Source organism: Neopsephotus bourkii, unplaced genomic scaffold, assembly GCF_033783945.1.
Source record: "Neopsephotus bourkii isolate Nb327-2 ecotype Australia unplaced genomic scaffold, CSIRO-AGI_Nbou_v1 NB_53, whole genome shotgun sequence".
Lineage (NCBI taxonomy): Eukaryota > Metazoa > Chordata > Aves > Psittaciformes > Psittacidae > Neopsephotus > Neopsephotus bourkii.
Window position 1 is genome coordinate 15,371,176 of NW_026900570.1, and position 26,411 is coordinate 15,397,586.

Here is a 26,411-nt window from a genome sequence, read left to right on the forward strand (position 1 = left end):
GCCTGACCGAGCAGAGATTTGGCCTCTCGGGTGAATTCCCCGTTTATGTACTAGGCACGGTAAGGAATACTCCTTTCACTAATTTGGGTCAGGTGTTCTGTCTCTGCTTCCTGCCAGTTTCTTGTGCCCCTCCTCACTGACAGAGCATGAGGGACTAAAAAGTCCGTGATTAGGGTACGCGCTACTTAGCTACATCGGTGTGTTATCTGCATTGTTCTCAGACTGAAGCCAAAACACAACACTGCACCAGCTCTTAGGGAGAAAACTAACTCTATTCCAGCCAAAACCAGCACACACACACACACACACACACACACACAAAAGGCGAAAACAACCCCCCCAAATTAAACAAACCCCAAAACTCCGCCAGGAACGCTTTGTCAAGAGTTTCCTTATGAACCAAAGCTGTACATTGAACTTGTGACCCGAACTACTTGCAGCCTCGCAAGCTCGCTGCTGCCCCATAAGGCGGGAACACGCTGCTCTCCCGCAGGTACCTGCCGTCTGCGATGCGGGCAGGTGAACGTACAGCTCGATACCCCAGAGCGTGAGGAAGACGTTGCAACTACCCAGCCCACGGCGCCGCGGCAAAGCTGGATCTGCCCGCAGGGCAAACTCCTCCGGTGGCAGGAGCTGTGAGGGCGCTGCTTACCCCGGCCAGGGATCAGACAAGCCCTGTCGGCCCCGTTCCCCGGAGTACTCCCGCCCCTCTTGAGGCATGTCTGTGGCCATAGTAACAGCCAAGCCAGCAACACCCTCTCGGCCTTCGAGCAAACCCTGCAGCGGCAGAGGCGGAACTTCCTGCCGCTGCGCCGGAGGAGGAGGGAGCAGCGCGGTGTGCGGCGGTAGGTGCGGGACCGGCGGCCTGTGGGGGTCAGCGCGCCGCCGCTGGAGGGCGGGACACGGCCAGGCCCAGCTTCAGCATCCCGGCGAGGGGCCTCGCCTATGGCTTCCTCAGTGCCCGCCGGGGCTTGAGGGGGCAGTGGAGAAACGTCCCGGGGCAGCCTTGGTTGAGGTGCCGCGCAGTACCTCCCTCCAACCCCTCCCCGAGGGCTGAGGGAGAATGAAGGAGAGCGCCCCAAATTCCGCTTCCCACAGCAACGAACCAACTTCTTCCTCGTGTGGGAAAGGGTGGGAAAGGAGGAAGTTTGAAAGTTAAATCTTGCACGGTATAGCTGGGTGCTGTCTACGTTTGGCAGCTTGCAGTGCTTATGCATGTAGTTAGATCAAAGCCCTGGTCCGGCGTCGCATCCCCCGCGGCAGCTCCCAAGAGGGGCACAGGGGAATCTGTATGGAGATGATGAACAGGGAGTGATGCTCCTTCAAGGGCTCTCTTCTGAAGTCTGTCAAAAGCCTTTCCTGGGGCAGGGTGTACAGCACAGCAGGTCTGAAAACCAACAACAAGGTGGTGCAGGTTTTGAAGCTGCCTCCTGCTAGTTCTGTTTGAAGTCCAACTCTTGTATTTGAAGAGGCACTAGACAGTCTCCCTCATCAGCTTTTCTTCTAAAGCGTTCATTAACTGTGGTTAGAAGCATCATGCTTATGTGTGATGTCTACCCCATCTATACAGGGAGAAGTGAAATCTCCTTGGTTTTGTTCTTGTTTTTCTGTTGGCCCTCATTAAATTTCAGGTATTCTAATATACTTCCCATCCTGTTTAGAAGGATAGTGGTTTCTAACACATTATAGCTTTTCTATTTTGGTATGACATTTCAAGCGATAGAGATTCTGCATTATTTGTTGACATAGTTGTCTTGTTAATTTGTATCATGGGGCTAGCTGCCCTTTTGTAACACATTTAGAGAACTTCATTGCAGTTCTGTCCTTTGCGTACAGTGGTTTTGACCAAGAACTTTTGTTTCTGACCACCTGCTGGGTCGTGTTTCATGGTGGCACTCTGTCACATTTTAAAATTAGGTAGAAACAAGTCCTGTTGCCAACAAACTGTCAGGTTGGTTTTCCATGATGAAGTAATTGTAATTGTGAGATCAGCTTAATCATTTTGTGGGATTCTGTGGTCATCATAAAATACCTATTTAATTTCCTAAAAATATATTGTCATAATATTAGTACCAAATGATGAAAGCAACAGATAGCCTCTTATTCAAATAGAATGAATACCAAAGTTTCTGATTTATCCTTCTTATGGATATAGTAAACCTCAGTGGCATGGGGGGTTCTCACTTTCCCTCCACTTATGTTGGTATAAACAAACTATTCTTTTTTTAGGAAATCTTATTTCAGACTGAAGTATATATAGTTTTTCAATATACAGGCAATATAGGGGTGGGCAGATACAACTTGGGAAGATAACTATTTTATTACCTACACAGAAAAATAAACAGAGAATAATTAGAAAGAATAAAAGCTGCATCAGGGCTGAACTACCATAGGGACTTTATAGCTGGGCTTTCAGAAGGAATTAAAACAACATCTGGAAATTTCATGTATCTTTTAACCATGTAATCTTTCACCAGACAGCTTAAAAATTTTCAGTGAGGATGAGCAGGGCATCTCCTGCATTAATGCTTCATTATTCAGGCTGTGACTTAAACACAGACTCAAGAGAAAACTTACTAATAGTCTGTCTTTATTTTTTTAAGTATGTGTGGAATAAAAACCAGTTGTCCACAGTCCCTTCATTATGAGGTTTGGATAATTTTAGATGCAGAGGAAATCTGAAGATGTTAAGCTTGAGGAAAAGAAATCTGACAGTGAAAAATTAGAAGATTATCTGTAAAAATGAACAGACATGATGATGTAATAGAATAAGAATTTCAAAGAAGTGACTTAGAAGAGTCAGAGCTAAATTCTGTGAGGAGCCTTTGTGAGTTAATTCTAGGACTAAACAAGTTCTCCCCAAGGATAAGGATATCGAGGGGAGATTTAACAGGACAGGATTTGAAGGTTGTGATGCTTTCTTTACATTTTAAACACTGATAGATATCAGTCTGGGAAGGTATGGCTGGGAAAGGTGTGACAGCAAGGAAACCAGTAGCCTCATTATAAGGTGATTGCAAGTGCTAAACATGTTAATGGACATATTCTGAAATGCAGTTAACAGTAGTCTTACGGTCATATCCTGAGCGGTATTTGGATTTTTGAGAACAGTAAAATTGCATTATTAAACCAGAAGAATCAGAAACTGCAGCTTATTTTGTAATTTTATGTTACACTTATAAAATTATAGAATATGATAAAAGCTGCTAAGCAAATATTTTGCTTGTTTCATTTTTTTTACCAGCAGATTTTAAAAACAAAAGGAAGATGTCTTTTTTCCCAAAAATCTTTTTCCAACGTGAAGTTGAAGATTATCTCACCAAAGTGTTTAGAAACAATGAGGTATGTGAAATAGATATTACATCAATAAATATTCACTAATTGAGCACTGTTAATTTTCCTTTGATTTAATATGTTGTGTGACTTCAATGCCAGAAATAAAGTATCATCTCCACATTAGACACAGATTTTTGTATACAGTTCACTTTAAAATACAGAATTATTCTTTATGCCTGTTGGCTCAAAGTAATATAAAAATGTTTAGGCTCAAATTAGCATAAATATGAGACTTCAGGTTTGGACCCCACTGAAGAAATACCATAGAAAATTAAACATCACATAATGTTGACAGGAAATACTCCCTTGCTGTAGTGTAGAACCAAAAATACTATAGGCAGTCTGAATTCCTAATGTCAGAGAATGCAGAAATGACAGTTTTAAATATGGGGTCAAGACTTACTAATTCATAGTTTTGAATCTACTCTTCCATCTTGCTAAGACTGTACAGTATCACAGAGCTCGCTGGCAGTTGTTTTGGTACTTGCTGCAGCCTGTTTACAATGATCTTGCTAATGCTACTGTTTTTCCAGCAAGTCCTTCTCAATAAGTTTATGAGGTTTTTGGAATCAGGCCTCTAGACATAGACATTCCTCACTGCTGCATACCAGACAACCATATTTCTCCATTTCTGCAGAATGTTTATTCAGTTGTTGGGTTGTTGTTTTTTTTTTTTTTCTTTTTTTTTTTTTTTTGGCACTGAGCAAGAGTCTGCTGTGTGAATCTCTTTAATATAAACCCTCTTCTTTCACTTTCAGCTTATCGCTGCTTTAGGTACACAGGAGGCAGAGAGTAAATACCAATCTCTGTTAAGTCATCTGTCTCATCCACCAGCTTTCTCAGCTGTTAGAGTTAATACCCACTTGGCCTCAGTCAAACATGTGAAAAAATTGCTGTTTGAAGAGATCCAGAAGGTTTGTGCAATTTCTTTGTTACAGCAAAAATAACAGGGTATTTCATCTTTTTCCTGATTATGAGAGCTTTTCATTACTGGAAACTATTCCTTAACTTAATACATGTCCACTAGTATTAACATTATGCAATCATATTGATTTCCTGTTGCATTAAATGTAAATTTATTGTCGTGCAGTATCATCTAATACAATCAAGAAAAGCAGTAACAGAGGGAAAAGACAACCAAATCTTTTTCATATGGCAGATCTAAACCTTAGATAGGATTGGGGTACTACTGTGGTAAATACTGTAAAGGCATTATAAGTTTAGATAAGATGGTACAAAGAGATAGAAATTGTAGTTCAGTATGCAGTGTTCAGCATGTTTAGAACACTTTAAGATTAAAGGAGAGTGGCTGTATGTCTAATTGCACAAACTGTTCAGGAAAGTGAGAAAATCTGCATGTTTTAGAAGCTGAAGCCAGAGTGATGCCTTGCAGCTGTATTTTCTTTTTTTTTTAACCCGTTTTTAATCTTTATATGATTTCCTGGATTTTTACTTACCTTAAACATTTTTTTATCTGGTGATATGTAAGCCATTATGCTTAAGAAGTAGATTATTTTGAAACTGTATCCTGTATCTTCACTCTGTCTAAAAAGATCCAGTTCTTCTTTAAGTAAATTATTAATATTAGTGGGAGTACAGGGAGTTACTGTATGACAGGAGCCAAGACATTTCTGTGATGCAGAGGCAGTTGACAGTATTCTGCTGGCTGGAATGGTAATGAGTTATGCTAATTTTAGCTTGATTGTAGAAGTCTGAAAATGGGTATTGCAGTATGATACTTTGCTTCAAGGGAAAATGCTTTCCTGAAAACATAATTAGGGCTGGGTTTTTACAAATTTTTTATTTTGAAATGATGTTATATTAGAAAAGCAAGCCACATAACAGTTTTTAACAAGGGCATGGTCATGGATTGTTTTCTTATGAGAAAATACTTACTTATATGATACAAATTAATTTATAGTTTTGCATGCTTTAAGTTTATATTTTAGAAGGCTCAGGCGAGAAGACATCCTCTTTTTAAAGTGATAGGGTTATGAGTGTCAGAACACTGTCCCACTCCCTGAAGTATTTTCTCAGTAAATCCCTTTGTGGCCTTGTTATTTCTCAGTTTATTAAATATATTAAATGTCTTTTACACCAGTATTTTTAACATGGAGTGTCTCCTTGCAAGCTATTACCCAGCCTCTCTTTAACTGTTTCATTACTTTGGGGGGATTTTTTTGTATGCTACATAAATTCAAATGGAAAGATAGTTTTCAGTCTAATTGAGTAATTAATTATTAGATTTTTTAGTGTTGCTTAATAATTATGTTTTTTAATGAAACAGCAATTTAAAGGACTACGTGTTCCAGTTCTCGAGCACCCGAAACTCCAGGACATCTTATTAATTCCTGTAATTGGACCCAGGTTTGAAATTTTCCGGTCTTTTAGGTTGTCATAACTCATATTTCACTTACAGATTTCTTGTTAAACAGTTATGATAACTAACTCACTGTAAATGAAACAGAAGTTTGTTTATATTAAGACCTAGTGGACTGTCCATACCCTAACCTGGTGAGAGTTTTAGTTCTTAAAATATGTAAGAAAACAGAGAGAGAGTTCTCTAATTATTGATGAGAGCTTTCATATGGAAAATGTAACATTAAGTACATCCTTTCTGGAAAGCCAGCTAGGTGGCAGACCAAAGAACTAAACTTTTGCAGTGGAATATGAACTATAGCTACATACAGCCAGGGTTTTCTTCCACGAGAATCAAGTCCAGGGCAGAATTTAGGGAGACTGTATCATTAACCTGAAAGGATTCATCAATCAGTTTTATCCCCTACAAAGTGACTGTTTGTTCTTCATTCTTAAGATATGTTTGGTTATTTCCCATGATGCATTTGTGTCTGCCCCAACAGAGTTTCTTGACTGTTTTGTTGAGTTCATTGATGGGCCTTTTATTTGAAGTATTTTCATAATGAAAACTATCATGCTTAAGATTCAGTTTGTATCATCATTAGGTAGAGATTTGTAACAGTTTGTAAATGCTGTAGGCTCTAAAATAGCATTTAATTATTTTATTTGCTCTTTGTCAATTTAATTCTCTTTTGTAGCATCTTTCTCTGAACATTCAGTTTTATTTATATTCAAATACACTTGCATTTTAATAAGTTTGAGTAAGTATCTTGTTCACAGTTCTTACTGGTGGAGTTCCTAGCACCTAGCTACACATTTACTACAGAAACATTTAGCAGTTGTTTAAACACAAAAAAATCACTTTACAATCATCTGGTCTAGGAAGGGATAGAGGATTATTTCTCCATGTCGTGGTTTAACCCAAACAGACAGCTTGTTACCCACTCCCCCCCTTCTTGCCCTCCCCCTACTCCTGGGGGAACGGAGAGGAGAATCAAAAAGAAATGCAACTCCCATGGGTTTAGATAAGAACAGTTTAGTAACTAAGGTATAACACAAATCACTACTGCTACCACCAATAATAGTAATGATAAAGGAAATAACAAGGGAAGAGAATACAACACCCCATCACCAGGCAACCGATAACTTGTTCCCCCCAGCCTGACCAAGCACCGGCCCATACCTCCTCCAACCCTGCAGTCCACCCTAGCCCCTTCCGGGTCCCTCCCCAGTTACCTCCTGGGCATGATGTGCTGTGGTATGGAATACCTCTTTGGTCTGTTTGGGTCAGGTGTCCTGTCCCTGCTTCCTCCCAGCTTCCCTCCTCCCTGGCAGAGCATGAGGCCCACAAAGTCCTTGGCCAAACCAAAACATCGTTTTTCAACTCTGTTCCCAGCTGAAAGTCAAAACACAGCACTGCACCAGCTACCAAGAAAGAGAAAAATGACTGCTACTGCTAAACCCAGAACACTCCATCTCAGTATAATTTATTTGTATTCTAGTGTCAGGTTCATAATAGTGGCAGAATGTACCAGAATATGTTTTATTTTGAGGATTAATTTCCTTCTTGGCTCCTTCCTTTGATTCCTTTGGGACTAAAATAATTCTTTTCAATGTAATACAGGATAGTTAACTATTATTTCTATTATACTGTGACAAAACCAGTATTTATGAACTAGATTTCATTTGCAGGGTATTCTTTTTCAAGTGTGCTTTTTCTCTTTTTTTTTTTTTTTAAATTTAAACTGAACCGCATTTTATATTTTTAGACGAGATTTAAAAAAACATGCATCTGAAGTCATTGTTGGAGCCCAGTGTGGATATGCAGTACTTCGAGGAGCACATGTTTATGTCCCTGGAATCATATCTACCTCAAGATGTAAGAATTCTATAATACACCAATTTAAGTTGTAAAGAGGACAGAAAAAATGTGACTGCCTGATGACGATTTCCAAGAAATAGTGACATTTTTCTTCTTATTCACAGTTGCTTTTTCAATATGTAACTCCTAGCGGAAGTTTTAGTAGTCAAGGATTTCAGTTTCTTACTTTCATTTGAAAATAAAGTGCATGTTGAAAGTAAAACATGTCTTTTTAAGAGATTTTTTATACTACTGAACACTGAAACTTTTAATATGAATGTTCAGTAGAATAAACCCACTGAATTTTACCACTTGCCAGTCTTGTAAATAAAGAAAGAAAGAACAAAAGGAATGCCACAACAGATACATCTGGATGATAAATTGATGCATGTTTATTATTTCATAGATACTACTTTCAGATATACTATTTTTTTTATTCAGTCACAAAGACACTTGCCTTCATGATCCTGTCAGATTCTAAGTTATAGATACAAAAAATAGATTTTTTAAAAAGTCCATTGGCAATTCATTTGCTATTGTTTATATGTGAGAGATCTAATAAAAAGTTTCTATTGATGAGAATAATTTTCAGTTTTAATAGCAGATTCTTAAGAAATGGAAATTTTTGTTTCAGTGCCTGATGGGCCAATATAAAAAATCTACATATGCATGCTTGGTGTTCAGCAGCTTATTTCTTTTTTATTTAAAGGTCAAATTAACTTTATGTGAAATCAGTATAATTTTGGATGATTCACCTCATTATTCTATTGTGATGAGATCTACTACTCATCATGGTTCTTATTATTAAACAAATTGAGTCAGGAAAGCATTTATCTAGCCACTTCATTCCCTTTTAGGAAAAAACCTTCAGGAAGTTTTAAGCATGTGCTTAAGTCCAATTCACTGAACAGGGATGTTTTTAATTCTAGGAAATGATAATGAAATAAGTATACTGCCATGGCAGTTGTTGAAACTGCTTATTTAGACAACCTCATAAATATTCAAATCCCCGTTTGAGTCAACTAGTGATTTATCATAATTGCTGCATGTAATTATGCATGCAACATCAATTCAAAGAAAATAAAAGATACTATAAAACTTTAGGAACACTTCAGGGGAATTGCAGATAGGAAAATAAAATAAAAGGGCATCCTACATACTTGGGACCAAATGTAATAAGGCTGTATTAAGCACAGATGGTCTAAATAGGGAATAAAAGAGTACAGCAGGAACACATACTTAATCACTGAACTTGAAACCCAAATGAGGGTAAACTAATTATCAAAGGGCTTTGAGTTTAATTTAACTAATCAGACTCTAAGCTTCATGTTTATAGAATGCCAATATAAGCTACAAAAAGCTTAAGAGCCATACACAGTATTAATGCATTTAAAAAACACGATTGTCAGAAGAGAGTGAAATAAAGTCCTTTATATCTGAATACTGCAGAAAATCACTGGCAAAAATGCTTACTGGAAGAGTTAAATCGCTGCAAGTTTTGTTCAGTGAAGTTTAAGCAGACCATAGCAGTAGGCTGTTGTACAATTCAGAGAGTTGTTGGGAAACTGATCTGCCATTAGTCTTACTTGTCATATCTTCTTGTTGCTTCGGCTAGTCTGACATGTCAGAAATATAATTTAAAAAAATTGTTTATTGCTGACAGTGGAGACCTTTATTTTTAAGCTTATTTTTTCAGCCAGTCAGTGCATAGAGCTTGCTTACTATTATAAAAAATCACCTAAAACCATCTTTCTTCTTCATCTATTTTTGTTCTAGCTCAGAAAGTTTGTTAAAGTCCCTAGGCAACTTTTAAAATTTGGCGTATATTTACATACTTTACTTTTCTGAAGGATTTAATTCCAGATGTGAAACTCTTTTAGAGGATTATTGAGAACAGCAGTTGCCTTAGAGCGAAGAGAGCACCACCAGAAGAATTATTTCAACAAGAATATATAATCATTTGTATCAAAGCAGTAGTTGCAGAAAAAGCAGCTATAGCTATGTTGTACCTAGCTATTGAGAGATCATTGGACAAATTTAGTATTACTGCCTTTGTACAGTAAGTGTATTTGATGCTTGCAGACTTGGAGCATACACAGAGGACTGAATCCTGAAGAGTGTGCTTAGAACTTACAGGTGACCATGCAGTGATAAAAAACCTCTGAAGATTTGTCTGGCCTCTTTAAGAACAAGACACATGGTCTGATTTGTAACCTTGTGTCTTTCAATAGCTCTGGTCATTTAGTAGCCATTGTTCACCATATACCCTTTCAAGTCTTAATATCGGTTAGTCTTTTTGTTTGGTAACATTAAGAAAGTTTAAAGTTTGCTATGATACAGGAGTTGAAGTACATATTCTACTGAAAAACCTGAATTATTTGGTCACTACAGTCTTGTCAACTATAATAGTAATTTCAAAATTTCTCTTCTTTGTGCAGTTCTGAAACCTGGAGATCTGGTGTCTGTGTATTCAGATATTGAAGGGAAATGTAAAAAAGGAGCCAAAGAATTTGAAGGAGTCAAAGTTTTCCTTGGAAATGGGATTTCCGAACTGAGTCGCAGTGAAATCTTTAGTTCAAAGGGCCCATTAAAGTAAGTCCACAGTGACTGCAATCTACACCTATAACTTTGCAAAAGGAAGGAAGATAGGAAGACATTTTGAAATGCTCAGTACCACTTATAAAACACAAGGTGGCTTTCACCGAGACCTGTGTTACATGTTGGGATTTCCAGTAATTTTTAGGAAGTGTTAGTTTCTGGGAATATAATAGAATTGTGCCTCCTGCTGTCTTCTGTAACTTCACAAATAAGGAAGCAGTAATGTGATGGCAATTCTGATTAAAGTACTACAAAAGTACTGAAAAGTACTAAAGTATTGGAAGACTCAACATTTAGTTTTGGGATAGTACCAGATACCAGTTTACTTGAGAGGCAGGAGAAGAGAAATGAGAGCCTTTTCAGAATTTATATAGGATATGACTTCAATAACGTAGAACAAACAGAAGTGACAAATATTCTCACTATGGAAAAATTGCATTTCAGTAACTTGTTCTCTATCAACAGAACAGTTTCCTATTTGGAAGGAACAGAAGTGCAGCCTTGCCGTTTTATCTCCTAAAAATATTTGTAAAGGCCTTTTTTGGTGGAGCAGGGGATAGAACATAAGGTCAGATACCTTAAAACAAAACAAATCAACAAACAAATGTTTGCCAAGGTAGTTGCCTATTTCAAGATTACTTGCTTTTCTCTTTTGTTGCCAAAGCATACGGTTTGTTCTCTTGTCATCTAAAATACTAAGGTATGCTATACTAAAATACATATAAAAAGCAAGGTAGAAGATCATGGACATTAAATTAATGACCAAGACTTCACATCCTGAGAACAAACTACAAATGGTCTAGTTAAAAAAAAAAAAAAATAATAGAAATTACACTGTCAGAGAATTTCTGATATATTAGATCTCAAATATAGTAGAAGTAGTGGTAGGATGTACCTGTTGACTTGATGACAGGGAGTGGCAGCATGTAACACAAAACCTGGTGTCTGCAGTTTGTTTTCTCCTTGTTTATCTTGTTATCCATTTTCTTTTTGTCTTAATGAAATCTCTGGAAGAACTTCAACCATATTTAAAATTTCTAGGTTGCTTCTAAGCTCAAACCTTTGTGTTGCAGGCAAATCAATATTCCTGTAAGGTTTTTGAAATAGCATTTCTTTAGTTATTGAAATCTGAAATCTCAGACCAATTTAGGAAAATGGAGGAAGACCTAATGAGAAATCATACGCCAGCTCCCTAGTGCATACATGGCTGGCTGAAAGCAGTTATGAATTTAACACAGTCTGGTTTAATGCATTTATTTACATTATCAAGGCTTGGATTAGATAGCAGTTTTTCTTGTGTACAAAAAATTAAAAATTTGCTTTTACAGCTATTTCCAGTCTATAACATAGTGCCTTTTTTGTTCTGGTTTACCCAACTTAATGATGTAATTTTTCTTAGTTGATTTATATATGTTTTCATTTTTGTGAGATTACTGTTCCAAGTTTCTATTTGTAATCATAATGATTTTAATTGAATACTGTTAGAAATAATAAATCAGAGTAATTGATTATTTTTTTTTTCATGTTTTTCAGTGGGCTGGGCATAAGAATGGTAGAGCCAGTCTACCTTAGTCCTTCTTTTGACAATGTGCTCCCTAGTCAATTGTTTTTACAGGTATGTTTATTACAAAAAGTAAAGTCTGTACTATTTGCAGAATGATGAGTATTCTCTACTTTATAAATGTGGCACCTAATACACTCTTTGGGTTTGAAGCAAACAAACCATTTAGAATGAAGTCAGTAACTGCATGTTTAAACATACTGCATCTGAGATTATTTTTGTGAATTATTGTTGTGAATTATTATTGTGAGATTATTATTTGTGATTATTATTGTGAATTTTTTTGAACACTGTGCTAACCAAAGACAACACATAGTAAAGACAACTTTAAAAGGTTTTTATATCTTTGTGTTGAACCAAGTTAGAAGAGAATCTTTCAGAGTATTGCTATATTGTGTAAGATGCAATACTGTGTACAGTTACTCCATATTATTTCTCTTCAATGCATCTGCTATGTTTATACCATTAATAGTGCAGTTCAGCTTCTCGCTACCCTAATTCAGCAAGTTTAAACTCCTGCCTGTTGATCTTACTGCTTGTTACTATACTACACCAGTATGTTTATATAGTAAATGTTCCAGTAAATATCAGTGTAAAATAACTGTAATATACAGAGCTGCTCAGTGTCTGATAGTATCAGCTTATTTTGACTTTTAGCGCTGTAGTCTCCATAGTCATGAACCCCTAAACTTCAGTCATAGATCTTCATATAAAGCTTTAAATAAAAAAAAGAGCTATTGGAGATTTCTGACCCATACTGTCTCTTTTATGTAGTTGCAACAGTTCATTTTCTCTAGGGATCTGACAGCAATATCGTACGTATCTTCATTGCCGAATGAATTTTTGTTTCAACAAGTCTGTCATTCCTTGATACAAGACTTGATACAAGACATAAGGTTTGAATTATTTGTTATTTTTGGGTTTTTTTGATAGAACTTGCCTTCTATGGTTGTGAGCCATATTTTAAACCCTCAGCCAGGAGAGAGAATTTTGGATATGTGTGCTGCACCTGGAGGAAAAACAACTCATCTTGCAGCATTAATGCATGATCAGGTAAGAGAAGACTCTTGTCTTCCAGTTTGTTCTTTTTTTCTGAGAGTCTCTCAGGAGAAGGAGTTATCTCTTTCTATCCACAGTACAGTGCGTGTGTAGCAAATTCACTGTTTTAGCAACAGATCTAACTTTGAAGCACAATCAGTTGTTATGAATGTGCACTAGGTTGAACAGTGATAAGTGAGAAGCAGCAGCACATGGTTTAAACCCAGCTGGCAACTAAGTACTGCACACCCTCTTGCTCACTTTTCTCCATCTCCCCAGTGGGGTGGGGAAGAGCATTGGAAAAAAAGGTAAAGGTCCATGGGTTAAGAACATTTTAATAACTAAAATAAAAGTTATTACACTGTATCTTAGTTGTGTTACCCTTCCATAAGCCCCTAGAGTGCCATCACCAAACAGAAAAAAATTGTCATGTTTTCTCAACAGGTTCTATTTGCTATAGCCAGTTAGTATAAGATTTTGGCCTTTGGGGTTTTCTTGAAGATGGTTATTTCTGTTCTGGATTTTACTGATGCTACTTTTTACTTTTCTTTGTGATTACAGATTTCATCTAGCAGATAGTGGTGTGTCTGTTTTGATTCATCTTGGGAGAGGAAAAGAGAAATCTTACAAAAAATGGATAATGTGTAATTGTGATTTCTCTCCCCCCACATCTGAAATTTGTTCTAGTATTTACTGTATTTCCCAAAGTAACTTGAGTGACAACTACTGCAAATCTAACAGCATATTGAGCCTGAGCAAGCCAGAGGCATGGATGTGGGCCTCATTTCCTCAGCAGTGAGCTGGATGTAATCATGTTTCCTACCATCTCCATGCAAATTTAAAATCTGATGACCTATTTTACCGTGCATTTGAGACTTCTACCCCCTTTTAAATGATTACATTTTAACCTATTTCCCAGCAAAATAGTACAAAACAAACAAAAAGAATCAAGCAAAAAACCCCGCTTGCCATTAGTCACAAAATAGGGTCCCTTGGGGAGTGACTATGCCAAGCATGTAGTGCCAGTCAGAATGCACACAGCTTCAGACTAGTATCTAGCCTGATGAGGGTATCATGGAAAATATGGGTGAACAAGAACTGTGTGAGTGTGGATTTAAGAATAACAAAATTCTGTAGGGAAAACTAAGCTTCATTCGTTACACTGCTCATGGCAGGGGGAGGAAATCAGGAACCTCACATCCATTTAATCCCTATGCATTTGATGAAGAATTCATCTGTTTTTCAGGGTGAAGTAATAGCCATGGACAAGATAGCTAACAAGGTCAAAAAAATTAAGCAGAATGCTGAATTGCTGCAGTTGAATTGCATTAAGGCTTTTTGCTATGATGGAACAAAGGCACTCTCAGTTGAGAAGAGAGAGGATGAACAAGGTAAAGTAACTCGGCTAGTAGCTTTTCAAAGAAAATAGTAAGGTTTTGCACTAATAGTATTAAAACTGCCACAGGTCTGCAAGTCCTTAAAATCTTGGCAGATACCTAAGTTGCTTTAGCACTCTGAACTCATTTATTTTGTCTTTTGTGATGATCATCTTCTCCATGCAGCAAATACAAACCTTAAACTATCTGTCCTTATCACAACCTAATATGCTCAAAGGAAGTGCATTTCTTTCTCAGATAATATCAAAGACTGGAGAAGCTTTAAGCCTTCTTTCATGGTAATGTTTAACCCCATGCACTGAAATGATTGACTTACTCTGAGAGAAAAAAAATATTTTGCAGAATTGCTTGGCTTTTCTGCCTTAGAACCCTCATTTGTAAAATGGGTTATTAATACCTAACTCCCAGGAGTGCTGCAAGGTTTAGTTCATTGATGTTTGTTCAGCTGTTCAAGGAAAGTTCTATAGAAGCACAGTGTATTATTTTAAGTTCATTTAATTTGCTTTTCTGAAGTGCTGTATTTATGATACTGGTTCTGTTCCCATGATGGAATGATTTAAGTGGTATCTTCTGTCTTGATTATTTTTAGTTTGTTGTGCAAAGTATGCTGTTCTTTCTCACTGTATATTATCCCAGTCACTGGTTAGCCTAAATAGCAATCAGGTTGCATAACTCACCTTCACTGTCTCTGTGCCTTACTGTTACTTCTGCTTTGGACGAATAAAGGTACTTTCTTAAAGTCTTTCTATGAACATAAAATATTGTAGGTGGTATGTAGCACTTACACAGATGAACAAGAGCTAGCTGTATTACTGAGAGATTATGAAGGCTTTTCTGTGCGTCCCTGCAAGTAAGACACGGCATATTTTGAACGTTTTAGTAATGGATCAGAGGTAGATAGACAGACTTATTTTGTTGTGCTAGAACAAGCTAGGTAGCAGTAGTGTGAAGTCACTCACTTGTTTTCACTTGTAACCCAGCTTGAATATTTGAGGAACAGAAGGAAGAAGGGACGTAAAGCATATATGTATGTCTCTCTTCCTCAGTAGATACTCACAGATATATGTATGGAGCCATTTTTGTCTTGGTGACGCTGAGCTGAAGCATCTCTGTAGCCCTAAGGCAATAGAAACTTTTGGTCTGTTGAGTCAGTGGGATTCAGATGAAAGGATAGGCTCTGCAAACGGAAGTTACATACTCCCTTATCTATCCCGGTGATATTCAAAAATTGTTCTTGTCTTCACAATCCTTGTTTACTGAATTGTTCTGCTGTGGGGACAGCACATGTCACACATTATAACACGTAATATTTCATGTTATTTTGAAGTGCTTTATTTCTACAGAAATATATGCATTGCAAGAAATAGTTACTATATAGACAGTATTATTCTTACTATTATTGGCTGCCTTAATTGCAGGCTTCTCTGAGTGAAGATTTGCACACGTGGTTCAGTTATGAGCTGACTGTGGTTCATTGAAGCCTCTATGTACAACTCTGTAGCCAGCACCTCTGACCAATCATATTTCAACATTTTGTTTGATTGTTTTTACATTTTACTTTTGAATTATTAAGTTAAGGTTAAAAAAATCTTATTGCCTAAAGAGATTGTTTGAGCTCAAAGAACTAACAGTTTTTAGTTTTCTGGAAGATGAAATCTACCACAAGCAATGCTGAGACTTTCTCCAGCTGAGAGACACTATCATCTATAGCATAAATGTTCTATAGATACAGTAACAGCTTGTCCTTATCTATGGTGAAGTCTCAAAGTAAAAACCAGCCACATTTTACATTACTGCTTTTTACAGAAGGACCTCCATTCTTACCAGAGTCATTTGACAGAATTCTCCTTGATGCTCCATGTAGTGGGATGGGGCAGAGACCAAACATGGCTTATACCTCAACTTTAAAGGAAGTGACCTCTTACAAACCACTACAGCGCAAGCTTTTCACAGTGGTATGTATTAATCATTGAGTAGATAAGCTAAATTGACCATAAATGCTTTTGCAACATAAAACTTCATACTGAAAAACGGTACCTCATTTTCCCTGCCTTTTCAACAGTTAAGTAAAAAAGTGTTAGGAACCAGTTAACCTCTCAGCTCCACCATATCTGCTATGTGAAATCAATTGGAGCATGTGAAAGGTATATGTAAGTTATAGTAAATAAAAACCTTTGTATTCACAGGGAAGTGGGCACTTCAGAAGGGAGAGCCACTGTGCAGGATGAAGTGGATAGGTTGGAAGAGTGAGTTAACAAGAAACTTACGATGTTCAGCAAGGACAAGTATAAGGTCTTGCACCTAGGAAGACACAATCCAAGAGCTGGTATCTGCCTGGCTGGGAGCAGCTCTGTAGAAAAGGGACCTGGGGGTCCTGGTGGACAACAAGCTCAGTATGAGTGAACAGTGTGCTGCTGCAGCACAGAAAGCCAACAAGATGCTGGGTTATATCAACAAGAGCATCACCAGCAGAGATAAAGTCATTGCCCCACTCTACTCAGCACTTGTCAGGCCACACCTGTAATACTGTGTTCAGTTTTGGGCCCTGCTATGCAAAAAAGATGTGGACAGGCTGGAAAGAATACAAAGAAGGGCTGCAAAGGTGATCAAAGGATTGGGAAGCTACCCCATGAGGAAAGCCTGAGAGAACCGGGATTTTTAAGCCTTGAGAAAAAGGAGGCTCAGGGGAGACCTTATCAGCATGTTGTGGAATTTACAGGGTGACTTCAAAGGAGTTGGAGATACCCTTTTTACAAGGAGTAACATGGAAAAGGTGAAGAGGTTTGAGTACAGGTTAATCCTGGAGAGATTCTGATTGCACGCAGTCAGCCATCGGAATAACCTTATCAGGCAAGTGGTGGACTCCTCAGTGTTGGACTTTAAAGATTCAGCTGGGCAGGCTGCTGGACCACCTAGTCTAGGTCATGCTTTGCCAGGAAAGGTTGGACCAGGTGGTATTTGAAGTTTTTTCCAACCTGGTATTCTATGATTTATTTTTTTTTTCATTCCTTCAGTTTCATCACTTTAATTTCTAGTAAGTCATGGGGCGCAGGTTAAAGTCTTCTGTCTGCAGCAGCACAGCCTATTGTAAGTTCACTGCATAGAACTCCTGTGCAGTGGTGCTGTGAGGTACTGTATATGAGGTGGAGTACAAAGCCAGCAGGCCATATTTTTCATGCTAGTAGAGGTGTGCTTGGGCTGATTCTTAAAGACAAGATTTCATGAAGCTTATCTAAAGCTGAATTATATGTATTCACAGGGAAGCACAGCTTGAAAAGGAGCATATCTATAGCTTCCATGGCAAATATGTGGAAACAGTTGACATCTAATATTGCTGATAAAAATACTGTGTATACATGGTTGGCAGCAGGTAATGAAAACAGAACTAATTCGTCTGGGATATGCAGAGCTGTACAAATAACAAATCTTACAAGATGAATCATCACAGTGGCATTAATAAACTGCATGAGCTATAATGCTGACTTGGAAAGAAGAATCTTTGTAATCCGTGGGATCTTTTATTGCATTTCCTGAGAAGAATTAATATCCTAATGCCTATCTCAGACAGAAAGATTTGAGTTTAATTAAGTGCTAAGTTTTCATATTATAGCTTAATGGTTTCTTGGTTAGTGTTGCTTAATATGAAAGTTTTTGAATTTAAAAAGCTGAACTAGTGTGTATTTCTCCCTGCAGGCAGTGAAATTGCTGAAACCAGGAGGTGTTCTAGTATATAGTACATGTACAATTACACTCTCTGAAAATGAGGAGCAAGTTGCTTGGGCCCTGAAAACTTTTCCATGCCTCCAGCTTCAGCCACAGGTAATAGTATTTTCAGGGTATTTCACACAATCCAGTGAGCTTGTTTTGGCATTGTGAAGATACACGCTATATTTACTATCAATAAATCTTTTTCACTGCAGACAATTTTAACTGCTGTGGATAGAAATAACATAAGCATTTCTGAGGCTCTTTCAGATCTATTTTCATGTTTAATTTAGCTTCATTTAGGGATCGTTGAGTAGTTTCCCACCATGTGCCATGGTTGTTTTGATTTGTACAAGTCATTTAAAACACAAAAGGGACAAGAGATAGTTCAGACCGGCTAAAAAATTCTCTTGCAGTTCTTTAATGCATATATTTTGTTCTCTTTTTTTGCATATTCACAGAAGAGGTGAAAATTTTTTATTAATGCCACTGAAGTAGTGAAGACTTGCCTAAAGGATGGGAGATAAATGGAAAGAACCTTGTGTTTTGAGGAAGGAGGATTTAATACGTATGGCAGCTGTTTTTGCATTATGTAAAGGAATGAGAGAACAAATTTATTTCAGTCTCACTGTCCCAAGAATGGACCTTGTCATTTTTGGAGTTACTGTCTGCCATTAATAAGTTAGTCTAGGAGGAGGTAATATATAGGAAGATAGTAGAATTTTTTATCTATACTAAATACATTAAAAATATGTTACCTTTATTACTACCTTGAAAGAATTTATCATCAGGCCATATGTGTCAGTCTTCCTCTTTGTTGATGTGGTGAGTTGGGTGCATTAGTTGTTTATCGCCATAGTTTGAGGAAAAGTCTAACCTGTTGTGATGACTTGCATCTCTTTAGATCCATCTTTTAACTGAAATTTAAAAAATACATACAACAGCTGTACAATAAAAAATTATACGAAGGCTGGTAAAGATTTAACAGAACTGAAGCTTTTCTTAAAAACTTGTGTCAGGGTTTTTCTGCCTGCTTTCTCACCATCCATTTATTAGGAATTTTTTTAGTTCCAGCTGTTTCAACTGAGATTATACATTTACTTAACAGCATAAAAATTGGCCTTGCTTGATCAATAAAGCAAAACAGAAGGCCTTTTAACTCAAATGCAAGATTAATTCTTGCTTAATAAGCTTCCTCTCACCAGTAATATCAGTCTTGAATAAAGCTCTAATTTTCACACACAAATGCCTTATCTGTAAAAATTAAGCTTTCTGTATATTTTAAATGAGATGATACTGAATTGTTTACCCACAGAAAGTCTGTAGTATTTTACAACTACAAAAAAAAGATGACCTGACAAAAAGTCAGGTCATCTTTTCCAGTGAACAGGAACTGCACTCTAGGGTTGACTTACCTTACATTCATTTATGTATTTCTCATATTCTTCTAGTCTCTCGGTGAAGGCCTCTTATATAACCAATTAAGTGTCTCCCATTTTCTCAAATTAGCAACAGGTCCTGGAATCATGTTGGGTAAGGAATGAACAGGAGACAGAGCCTTGGGTGTTGATCTCATAGGTGGAGGTTACTGCATGGTTACTGTGCAGACTTACTTCCTATTAGGGGCTTGCACGAGAGATAGATACTGTATATCAGCTTAAATGCAGTAAACTAACTGGAAGGAAAAATGAAAAGGTAGAGGAGAAAACTGGTCTTTGAGGAAGTTGTTTGACCCGATGTAGTACTGTTTTCCCTAGACTTCTACCTTTCCATCCACTATGGGTTGCTATCCTTGTCTCCCTTTGTATACTGTTTTTTCTCAATTTGCAATGGACACCTCTTTTTGTCTCTCACCTGGAAAGCACTGAAGCCCTGCTGAGGGAAAGGAAGGAAAGAATCAGGCTGCAAATGCTTGGCTGCCCAGCTTTACAGCATACAGTACGTGGTTAAGCAACTAAATCACATCATGTGCTGACTGGGTGAGCTCATGTTAGCAAAGTGTGATGGCTCAAAAAAAGTGCTTTGTGGTAGGCTGTATGATAGACTACACTAGATTTACAAAGAAAACTCTTTTTTTTGATATTGCAATGCCAGCTTTTGTACATTTTGTTGTATCTTGTTACTGAATGCATGTAAAGGACAATCCACTTACTAAAGAATCAGTTTTTTCCAGGAATTGCTATGTGTATACCAAGAAGCAGCCAAGGCTATTCACAAGAAATACTGAGAAAAGGGCAGTGATTTTAAGCCCTTCTCCTCTCCAGGATTTTTATGCCAAATGTCATCTCCTGAATTCAGATAGTGAAACTGTTCCCTTTGTGTTTCTCTACTCTCATATACCTACGCATGTAACAGTAGTCCCAGTTACCCATTAGTCTAAATTACATGAAAAATATCTAGGGTTGACATTTTTCTGCTGCTTCATCTTCCAAAATAAATAATAGCCCTTCAGGTGGCAAAGTATTTTGGTATGGGGCTTTCAGTCTCCAGTTGAATTTTTTATGTGAAGAATCCAGTTATTTCTACGACTGTTACTGAGTATATTGGTCACTGGCTAAGGATTCACTGTTTTTGACTTAACGTGTAGCTGTCAGTCAGTACACAGAAGCTCTGCATTATTTAAAAGTAGTAACCTAAAACCTTTAGACCTTATTGTCTGGTGATAACAACCTTCTTGTGATGTTTCTGTCCGTTGAGTAATGCATTGATTTAAACCCGTATACCTGTCCTCAGTAAGTGCGCTAAATTAGTGGGCTAAAGTGAATAGGGTGCACCATGACCTCCTCAAAGTAATTTGGACCTTGTATGTATGCTTTTATACATACTGGCCAGCTGAAGCCAAGAAAAGAAGGGCCACATTACTTCTAAACACTCCCCTCGTATGAATGATCCACACCCAGCTTGTCCATGTGAACAGGGAGCTCTGCATATACTTACCAGAATACATTTAGGGCACTTAAGAACTTTACTGATGCAGTAACTTGCTCTTCTTTATTGCTTAAAAAGGAACCTCACATTGGAGGAGAAGGCATGAGGGGAGCTGGACTGCCGCTTGATCAGCTGAAGCTGCTGCAGAGATTTGATCCATCTGCTGTGACATTGCAAGGAATGGATATTAATTCTTTGCAAGATTTCAGGGAAGATGATCTGATTTCACTGGCAAATAAGGACTGTATAGGATTTTTTATTGCAAAGTTTATTAAATCCAACAGTAAATAAGCATTTAAGAATGGCACCTGAAAAAATACCTCTGTGCGTCTATGGACAGTTGAGACATGAAGTGTGTTTCTCACTGCTGCAACGTTGCCAAGCCAACGCGCTGACGGCAGGGTTGCTATGGCAGCTATAAAATCTGCCAGCTGTTCTGCTGGGAAAGAGCCACAGGTTGCAGAAAGAAAATCATGTCTGGGGGAAGGGCAGCATCATTTTTAAGTCTCCATTTGCTTTTGAATTTACAGGAGGTCAGTGCATGAATGACAAGTATGTTCACTCACACTGCTGTCTGCCCCTTGTGAGTAGCTTATCTAGTGCAGCAGGTGTAGGAAAGGGTTTCTCTGGGAGGGGAAGTGAGCTACTTTATGAAATGCAAACATAAAAAAAAATAGATGGGAACTATTATTGTGAATCTTAGAAAAGGTTGTTTCTATGGAGGTTTACCAATAGGCAATGTTTCATTAAATGAATGTTTCTTCACGAAACACTAACGTTTTACAAAGAACTGTTTTATAAATTGATACTTAGAACCTCATTTCTCTTTTATTTTAATACAAGCAAGATTCTCTGTACACATAGTATATACACAAAATACGATTAGGCTTTGTAGCATGTCTTTTATAGCAGCATGAATATATTAAACCATCTCACTCTGGGAATGTAAATAAATATTGTTTCAACATCAAACTTCCCATGCATAAACTGTATTGGTTCTGAAATAGCCTATTGGACTGGCTGACAAGTGACAATTTTAAAATCAAACATTTGCAACAGAAGGGGCTACAGTTGTGATTAATATATCAAAAGACAGAAAACAATGCATAATACCATCTGAAATGTTGCAAATCACCTTTCAAACAACTAAGAATATTGACTCTTCACTGGTTAGAAAGCATCACCAGCTAAAATCATAGGAAAATTGAAACTGGGGAAGCATGCTAATGAGAACTGCCTTAATACACTGCTCAAAGATTTACTAATCTAATTTTTTTAAATTAGATGTACTTGAAAATTCTGTTTCAGTTCCAGTTTGAACAGTATTCTCTTTTCTTAGTACTTCTGGAACTCACAATAGCACTGAAATCAGAGAGAAAAAGTAAGTACAATTCAAAAACATAAACTGACATCTGTTTGTGTTTAGTTTTTCCTCTTATCGATTTCTAGCTTTTAAAAACATTATCTGGAAATTGGTTTTTCACACATGATTATTTGGTTGGATTAAAAAGAGTGATACTTCTTTTATTTGTCTTTATACTGTCAGAAGTACTTTTGCGTTTGCTCACAATCAAAACAATTTATACAATTGTGTTTCTCAGTAGTTTGGTTGTTTACTTGTATTTGCTGTAAATGTTTTGATACCATATGTGTTCTACCGTTCTTAAATGTCCCTTCTGCCGCAGTTGACTAATACATCCTCTGTAAGGCTTATGCTAGTAGAATAGGAGGATGGAATTCCTGTCTAGTACTTGTCTACTTTCATTGGTCACTCCTTGCCATTAACCACAATGTGTCTAAAGAAGATTTAAAGTAATTTTGATTTCATCAGTAGTAGGTGAGATATCCTGTTCAGAATCATGAAAGCTCATACTATAAATCACAGTCTTTTTAGCCTAAATATGGCTAAAATAATTACTTGGTAACAAAAGGGATTAGACTTTTATTGTAAGTATGTGTTGAAATCTTTACCCCAGTGCTAATAAAAGCGCATTTTCTTTTTGCAGAATAAGTAAATTCTGTAAACATTGATCAGCACATATAGACTATATACTGAAATTTGTGTATGCATGTAAAGTAAGGAACTTTGCCTCCAGTTTCAGTAGCAGGATTTTGCAATGCTGAATTAAGATTGCTGAATGTGAGTGGAAGATTTGTTGAGACCTGCCCAGATTTCTTTAGTTTTGAATGATAAACAGGCTTTTCAAGAAGGTGGTATTACTTGATTTTATATGAGAAGTTTCTTGGGGGGGTGGGAAGTGGCGAAGGGGAGAAAAATAACTGACTGTATTTGATTCCAGTGTAATTGCAGACCAGACTTAACCTGAAAATATTACTGATACCTGAACTTTTAACTGTTAAGAGTTATTTGAAAGAACTCTTAGCATATTAAATGAAAAGCCTCAGCTGTTTCCCCTAGGCCCCTCTCTCCACTGGTAATCTGGGGAGTGGTGATGGTCAGGGGAGAGAACAGAAACTCAATCAAGATGCTCCAAATCATCCCTTAAAGGCTCCAGCGGCCTTCCTTTGATACAGGCTTGGCTAAATCAGATCAGTAAGGTTGGATATATGCCTTTTCTCCTTTTTGCTTTTCTCTTCTTTGTTCTTCTTTTCTTTCCTTTTTTTCTACTCTTTTTTTATTTTTTCTTTTTTCTATTTTTTTACCTTTGTTTTCTTTTTTCTCTTTAGCCTTTTTTCTTTTCTAACCTTACTGTGACTTTAACTAGAAGTGTAGGAATACTTTCTCAAAGTCACAATTCTGATAGTGTATATATATTTTTAATACATAACAGGATTACTTTCCTGATAAGAACGTTTTACACACTGAATCATTATGCTTCAGCAGTTGGTGCTGAAGCACAAATAAATATATGTATATATTTATATATATACTATATGAGATATTGATATATTAAATTTAAAAAGTTATTTTCATTGTAATTAAAGACTAACCCTACAAAATAGATAATTAGGCATGCAATCAGATTCTGTCCTTAAGAAAGCCTGAAAAGTATTTTTCTCTGTTTGCAGAAATAGTGATTATTAATAGTGCCAAATATAAATACTTATCTTTCTTTGTCAATATAAAGTATTAAAATAGGCAGCCTAGTATAGTATGAAATTATTATACAGCTTTTTCCTGTTTCAGTGTCATGGAGTCCACCAAGTTTTAGATCATATGATTTCATATGCTTTTTAAGGAAAAGGAAATTTCTTAGTAAGAAATAGAGTGGTGATGGTGATCAACAAGAAATTACTTTGGAGTGGGTAGTTTAAACCATGAAGAACTTTCTTTTTATATTTAATTGTTCATCCCTAAAAAACTGATGAGCAAATCCAACTCTATTGCTAAAATTCAGTGCAGAGTAGGAAAGCATAACAGATAAAAGTGGTAAGAATGAAGTAAGAAAAGAGAACACGGATGAGTTAGAAGAACCAGCTTAATCTCTATTATATCTCATAAAAATCTTTTTTGGAGCTGCGTAGGAACACGTCTCTAGGGTGGTAAGTTATAAAAAGAAACTGTCTATAAAACTACTGTAAGCTCATATATAACGGTTTGTTATATAGAAGTGGAGAAATAAATTACAGACAAATTGCCAAGCAATAGATTTGATTGAATAACATTTGATTAAAAACACCTGCAATAAAAATGGCTTCCACATACTTTACAGACAATAGAAGAACTAAAATGTTGGTGAAAGATCTTCAATAAAACAATAAATATAAGTAAATGTACACCAGAAATGTTATATTTCACTCCAAAAAAAAAAAAAATTCTGTTCTTTCTCTAGACTATGTAATAGTTTTTTTGCAATGTGCTTTATTTTTATGGATGGAATAGAATTAAAGTCGAAAGCATCTGGAAAATAGATTCCAGCCTGATGCATTAAAGCTGTCAGAGATCAAATATAACCACGAACCAAAATAAGTATTTAAGAGGCTTTAGTAACTAACACAGGAGGTGGTTTACAAGAACCTTTTTACTTTGGATAGACACTGATTAAAAGCAATCAGACGGATCCCTGCATTCCAGCTAAGGGAATGGTGGATCACATAAAAACCTCTGTAGGTGTCACAGAATGCAAGTATGACTTCACAAACCAACGGAGCTTAAAGAAGGTAATTACTAACAAATTCATAAAAGACGGTAAGTGTTCAGGGCAGGGTATTAGACCCAGGCAGGAACTGTATGTATAGGCAAGTAACCACGTACGTAAAGAGAAATAAAAAAAATAGGTCTCTGCTTTTATTCAGGGTTTGATGAGTGAAATTTCATTTCCTTCTCCTCTGTTACAGTAAGGGCTATAGATTAAGAGTTTACAGATATCTGTGAAACCAGGTACACCACTCAAACTCACTGTTGGTTTAAAACCAGTCTTCATTAATTGGGGCTAAATCCTTAGGATAAATTATCTGATTTTACACCTTGAGTAGTAAAAATTGTGGAACTTTAAAATTTTGAACTCCTGACGCCAGACAGAATATGAATCCATGAGTATTCTAGAAGACTATTTTAATATCTAGGCAGTAATTTATGGGTAGATTTAAAAATAGTTTCTGTCAGCTTTTAAATCCTACTTGATGCTGCCTTTGTGCACAAACCGGTTTGCTTACTCATCCCCACTGTCTGTCCCTTATTAGGTCTGGAGACTGTTACTCTCACCCCCTCCAGTCCCTGCTCAAGGATTCTTTTTTCCATGGTGTTTGTGTGATACTAAACAACTAATAAAGGATAGACTCGGGCTACTGAACAGTACTGATGTGTATTCATTTGAAAAGACATACAAAAATAAGGTAAACATCTAACATATATACATGTAATTGTTAAAATTTATCCCATTCCTTCCATATACTGAAATCCTTTAGAAAAATATAGAGCAAGAGCTGACAAGAGCTATGTATCATTTAACTCTTTTTTTCCCCTCTTTCCTTCTGTCTCACTGGCGTTATCATCTTTTCAGCTCATTTCAGTAGAAATTTTACAGACTCTGGAGCTCACTGGGACCTTTACCATTTCTCAGATTCAAAGCTCCTGAAACCACATATGGAAATATGAACTCATTAATATCCTAATGCAAACAATAATATTAAATTTTCTATTGGCAAAACTTTGCAAAGACATTTCATCACAATAACCCTTGATATGTCCTCCAGTTGGGAGTATTTTTAAAGCTTCTTACTGAAATAATTCTATTAAAGTGCTTTTCAAAGTAATGCTCAGCAGGCAGGTGCTATTATGCAATATGTGTAGTACAAGCTCACATTACAAATGATTCATCACTCATAAAACAATAACTGACAGAAAGTATCTTAGCAAGGCTAATAAAAACCTACTGAGTCTGCCTAAGAAATACATGTGGTGTTACTATGTTGTCTGTACATAATTAGCAGCACTATAGAAAACATGATTCATTAGCTGGATTGGGACATGCCTTATTTTGTGATATTTATATTTCATAAATCAATATATAGCCCATACTTAAATACTAGGGCTTGGACTATGCTCTTTATTTTCTCATTTATTTGTATATATATGGCTACCTACTCCATGGTTTTCATCCGCTGCTCAGTGCTTAGAAATTCTGCCACACATGCCTTAAGAATTACTTTAAGAAAGGTGGACAAC

General features: G+C 36.9%; 1 protein-coding gene across 6 annotated transcripts; it reads left to right on the forward strand.

The window, feature by feature from the left end:
* The first annotated feature begins 325 nt into the window (after positions 1-325).
* Positions 326-25,678, forward strand: NSUN6 (NOP2/Sun RNA methyltransferase 6). 6 transcript variants are annotated; one of them, XM_061352146.1, is made up of 12 exons: positions 326-845; positions 3,248-3,342; positions 4,095-4,250; positions 5,624-5,703; positions 7,464-7,573; positions 9,994-10,147; positions 11,687-11,768; positions 12,648-12,767; positions 13,999-14,143; positions 15,956-16,104; positions 17,843-17,968; positions 25,427-25,678. In XM_061352146.1, exons 1-12 carry the CDS (start codon positions 719-721, stop codon positions 25,589-25,591), a joined length of 1,509 nt encoding a protein of 502 aa, XP_061208130.1. In that variant the 5' UTR covers positions 326-718; the 3' UTR covers positions 25,592-25,678. The 6 variants fall into 6 exon arrangements, with proteins under 6 accessions (XP_061208130.1, XP_061208112.1, XP_061208122.1 ...); XM_061352128.1 differs by lacking the exon at positions 25,427-25,678 and adding an exon at positions 20,861-21,959; XM_061352138.1 differs by lacking the exon at positions 25,427-25,678 and adding an exon at positions 20,861-21,959 and having other exon boundaries at positions 15,959-16,104.
* Positions 25,679-26,411: the final 733 nt, after the last annotated feature.

Excerpts from the sequence above, each read along its gene's own strand:
- NSUN6 (XM_061352128.1), top strand. The coding sequence starts at position 719 with ATGTCTGTGGCCATAGTAACAGCCAAGCCAGCAACACCCTCTCGGCCT. Across the intron at positions 846-3,247 it reads GAGCAGCGCGGTGTGCGGCG|ATTTTAAAAACAAAAGGAAG; the intron begins GTAGGTGCGGGA and ends TTTTACCAGCAG. Across the intron at positions 4,251-5,623 it reads TGTTTGAAGAGATCCAGAAG|CAATTTAAAGGACTACGTGT; the intron begins GTTTGTGCAATT and ends TTAATGAAACAG.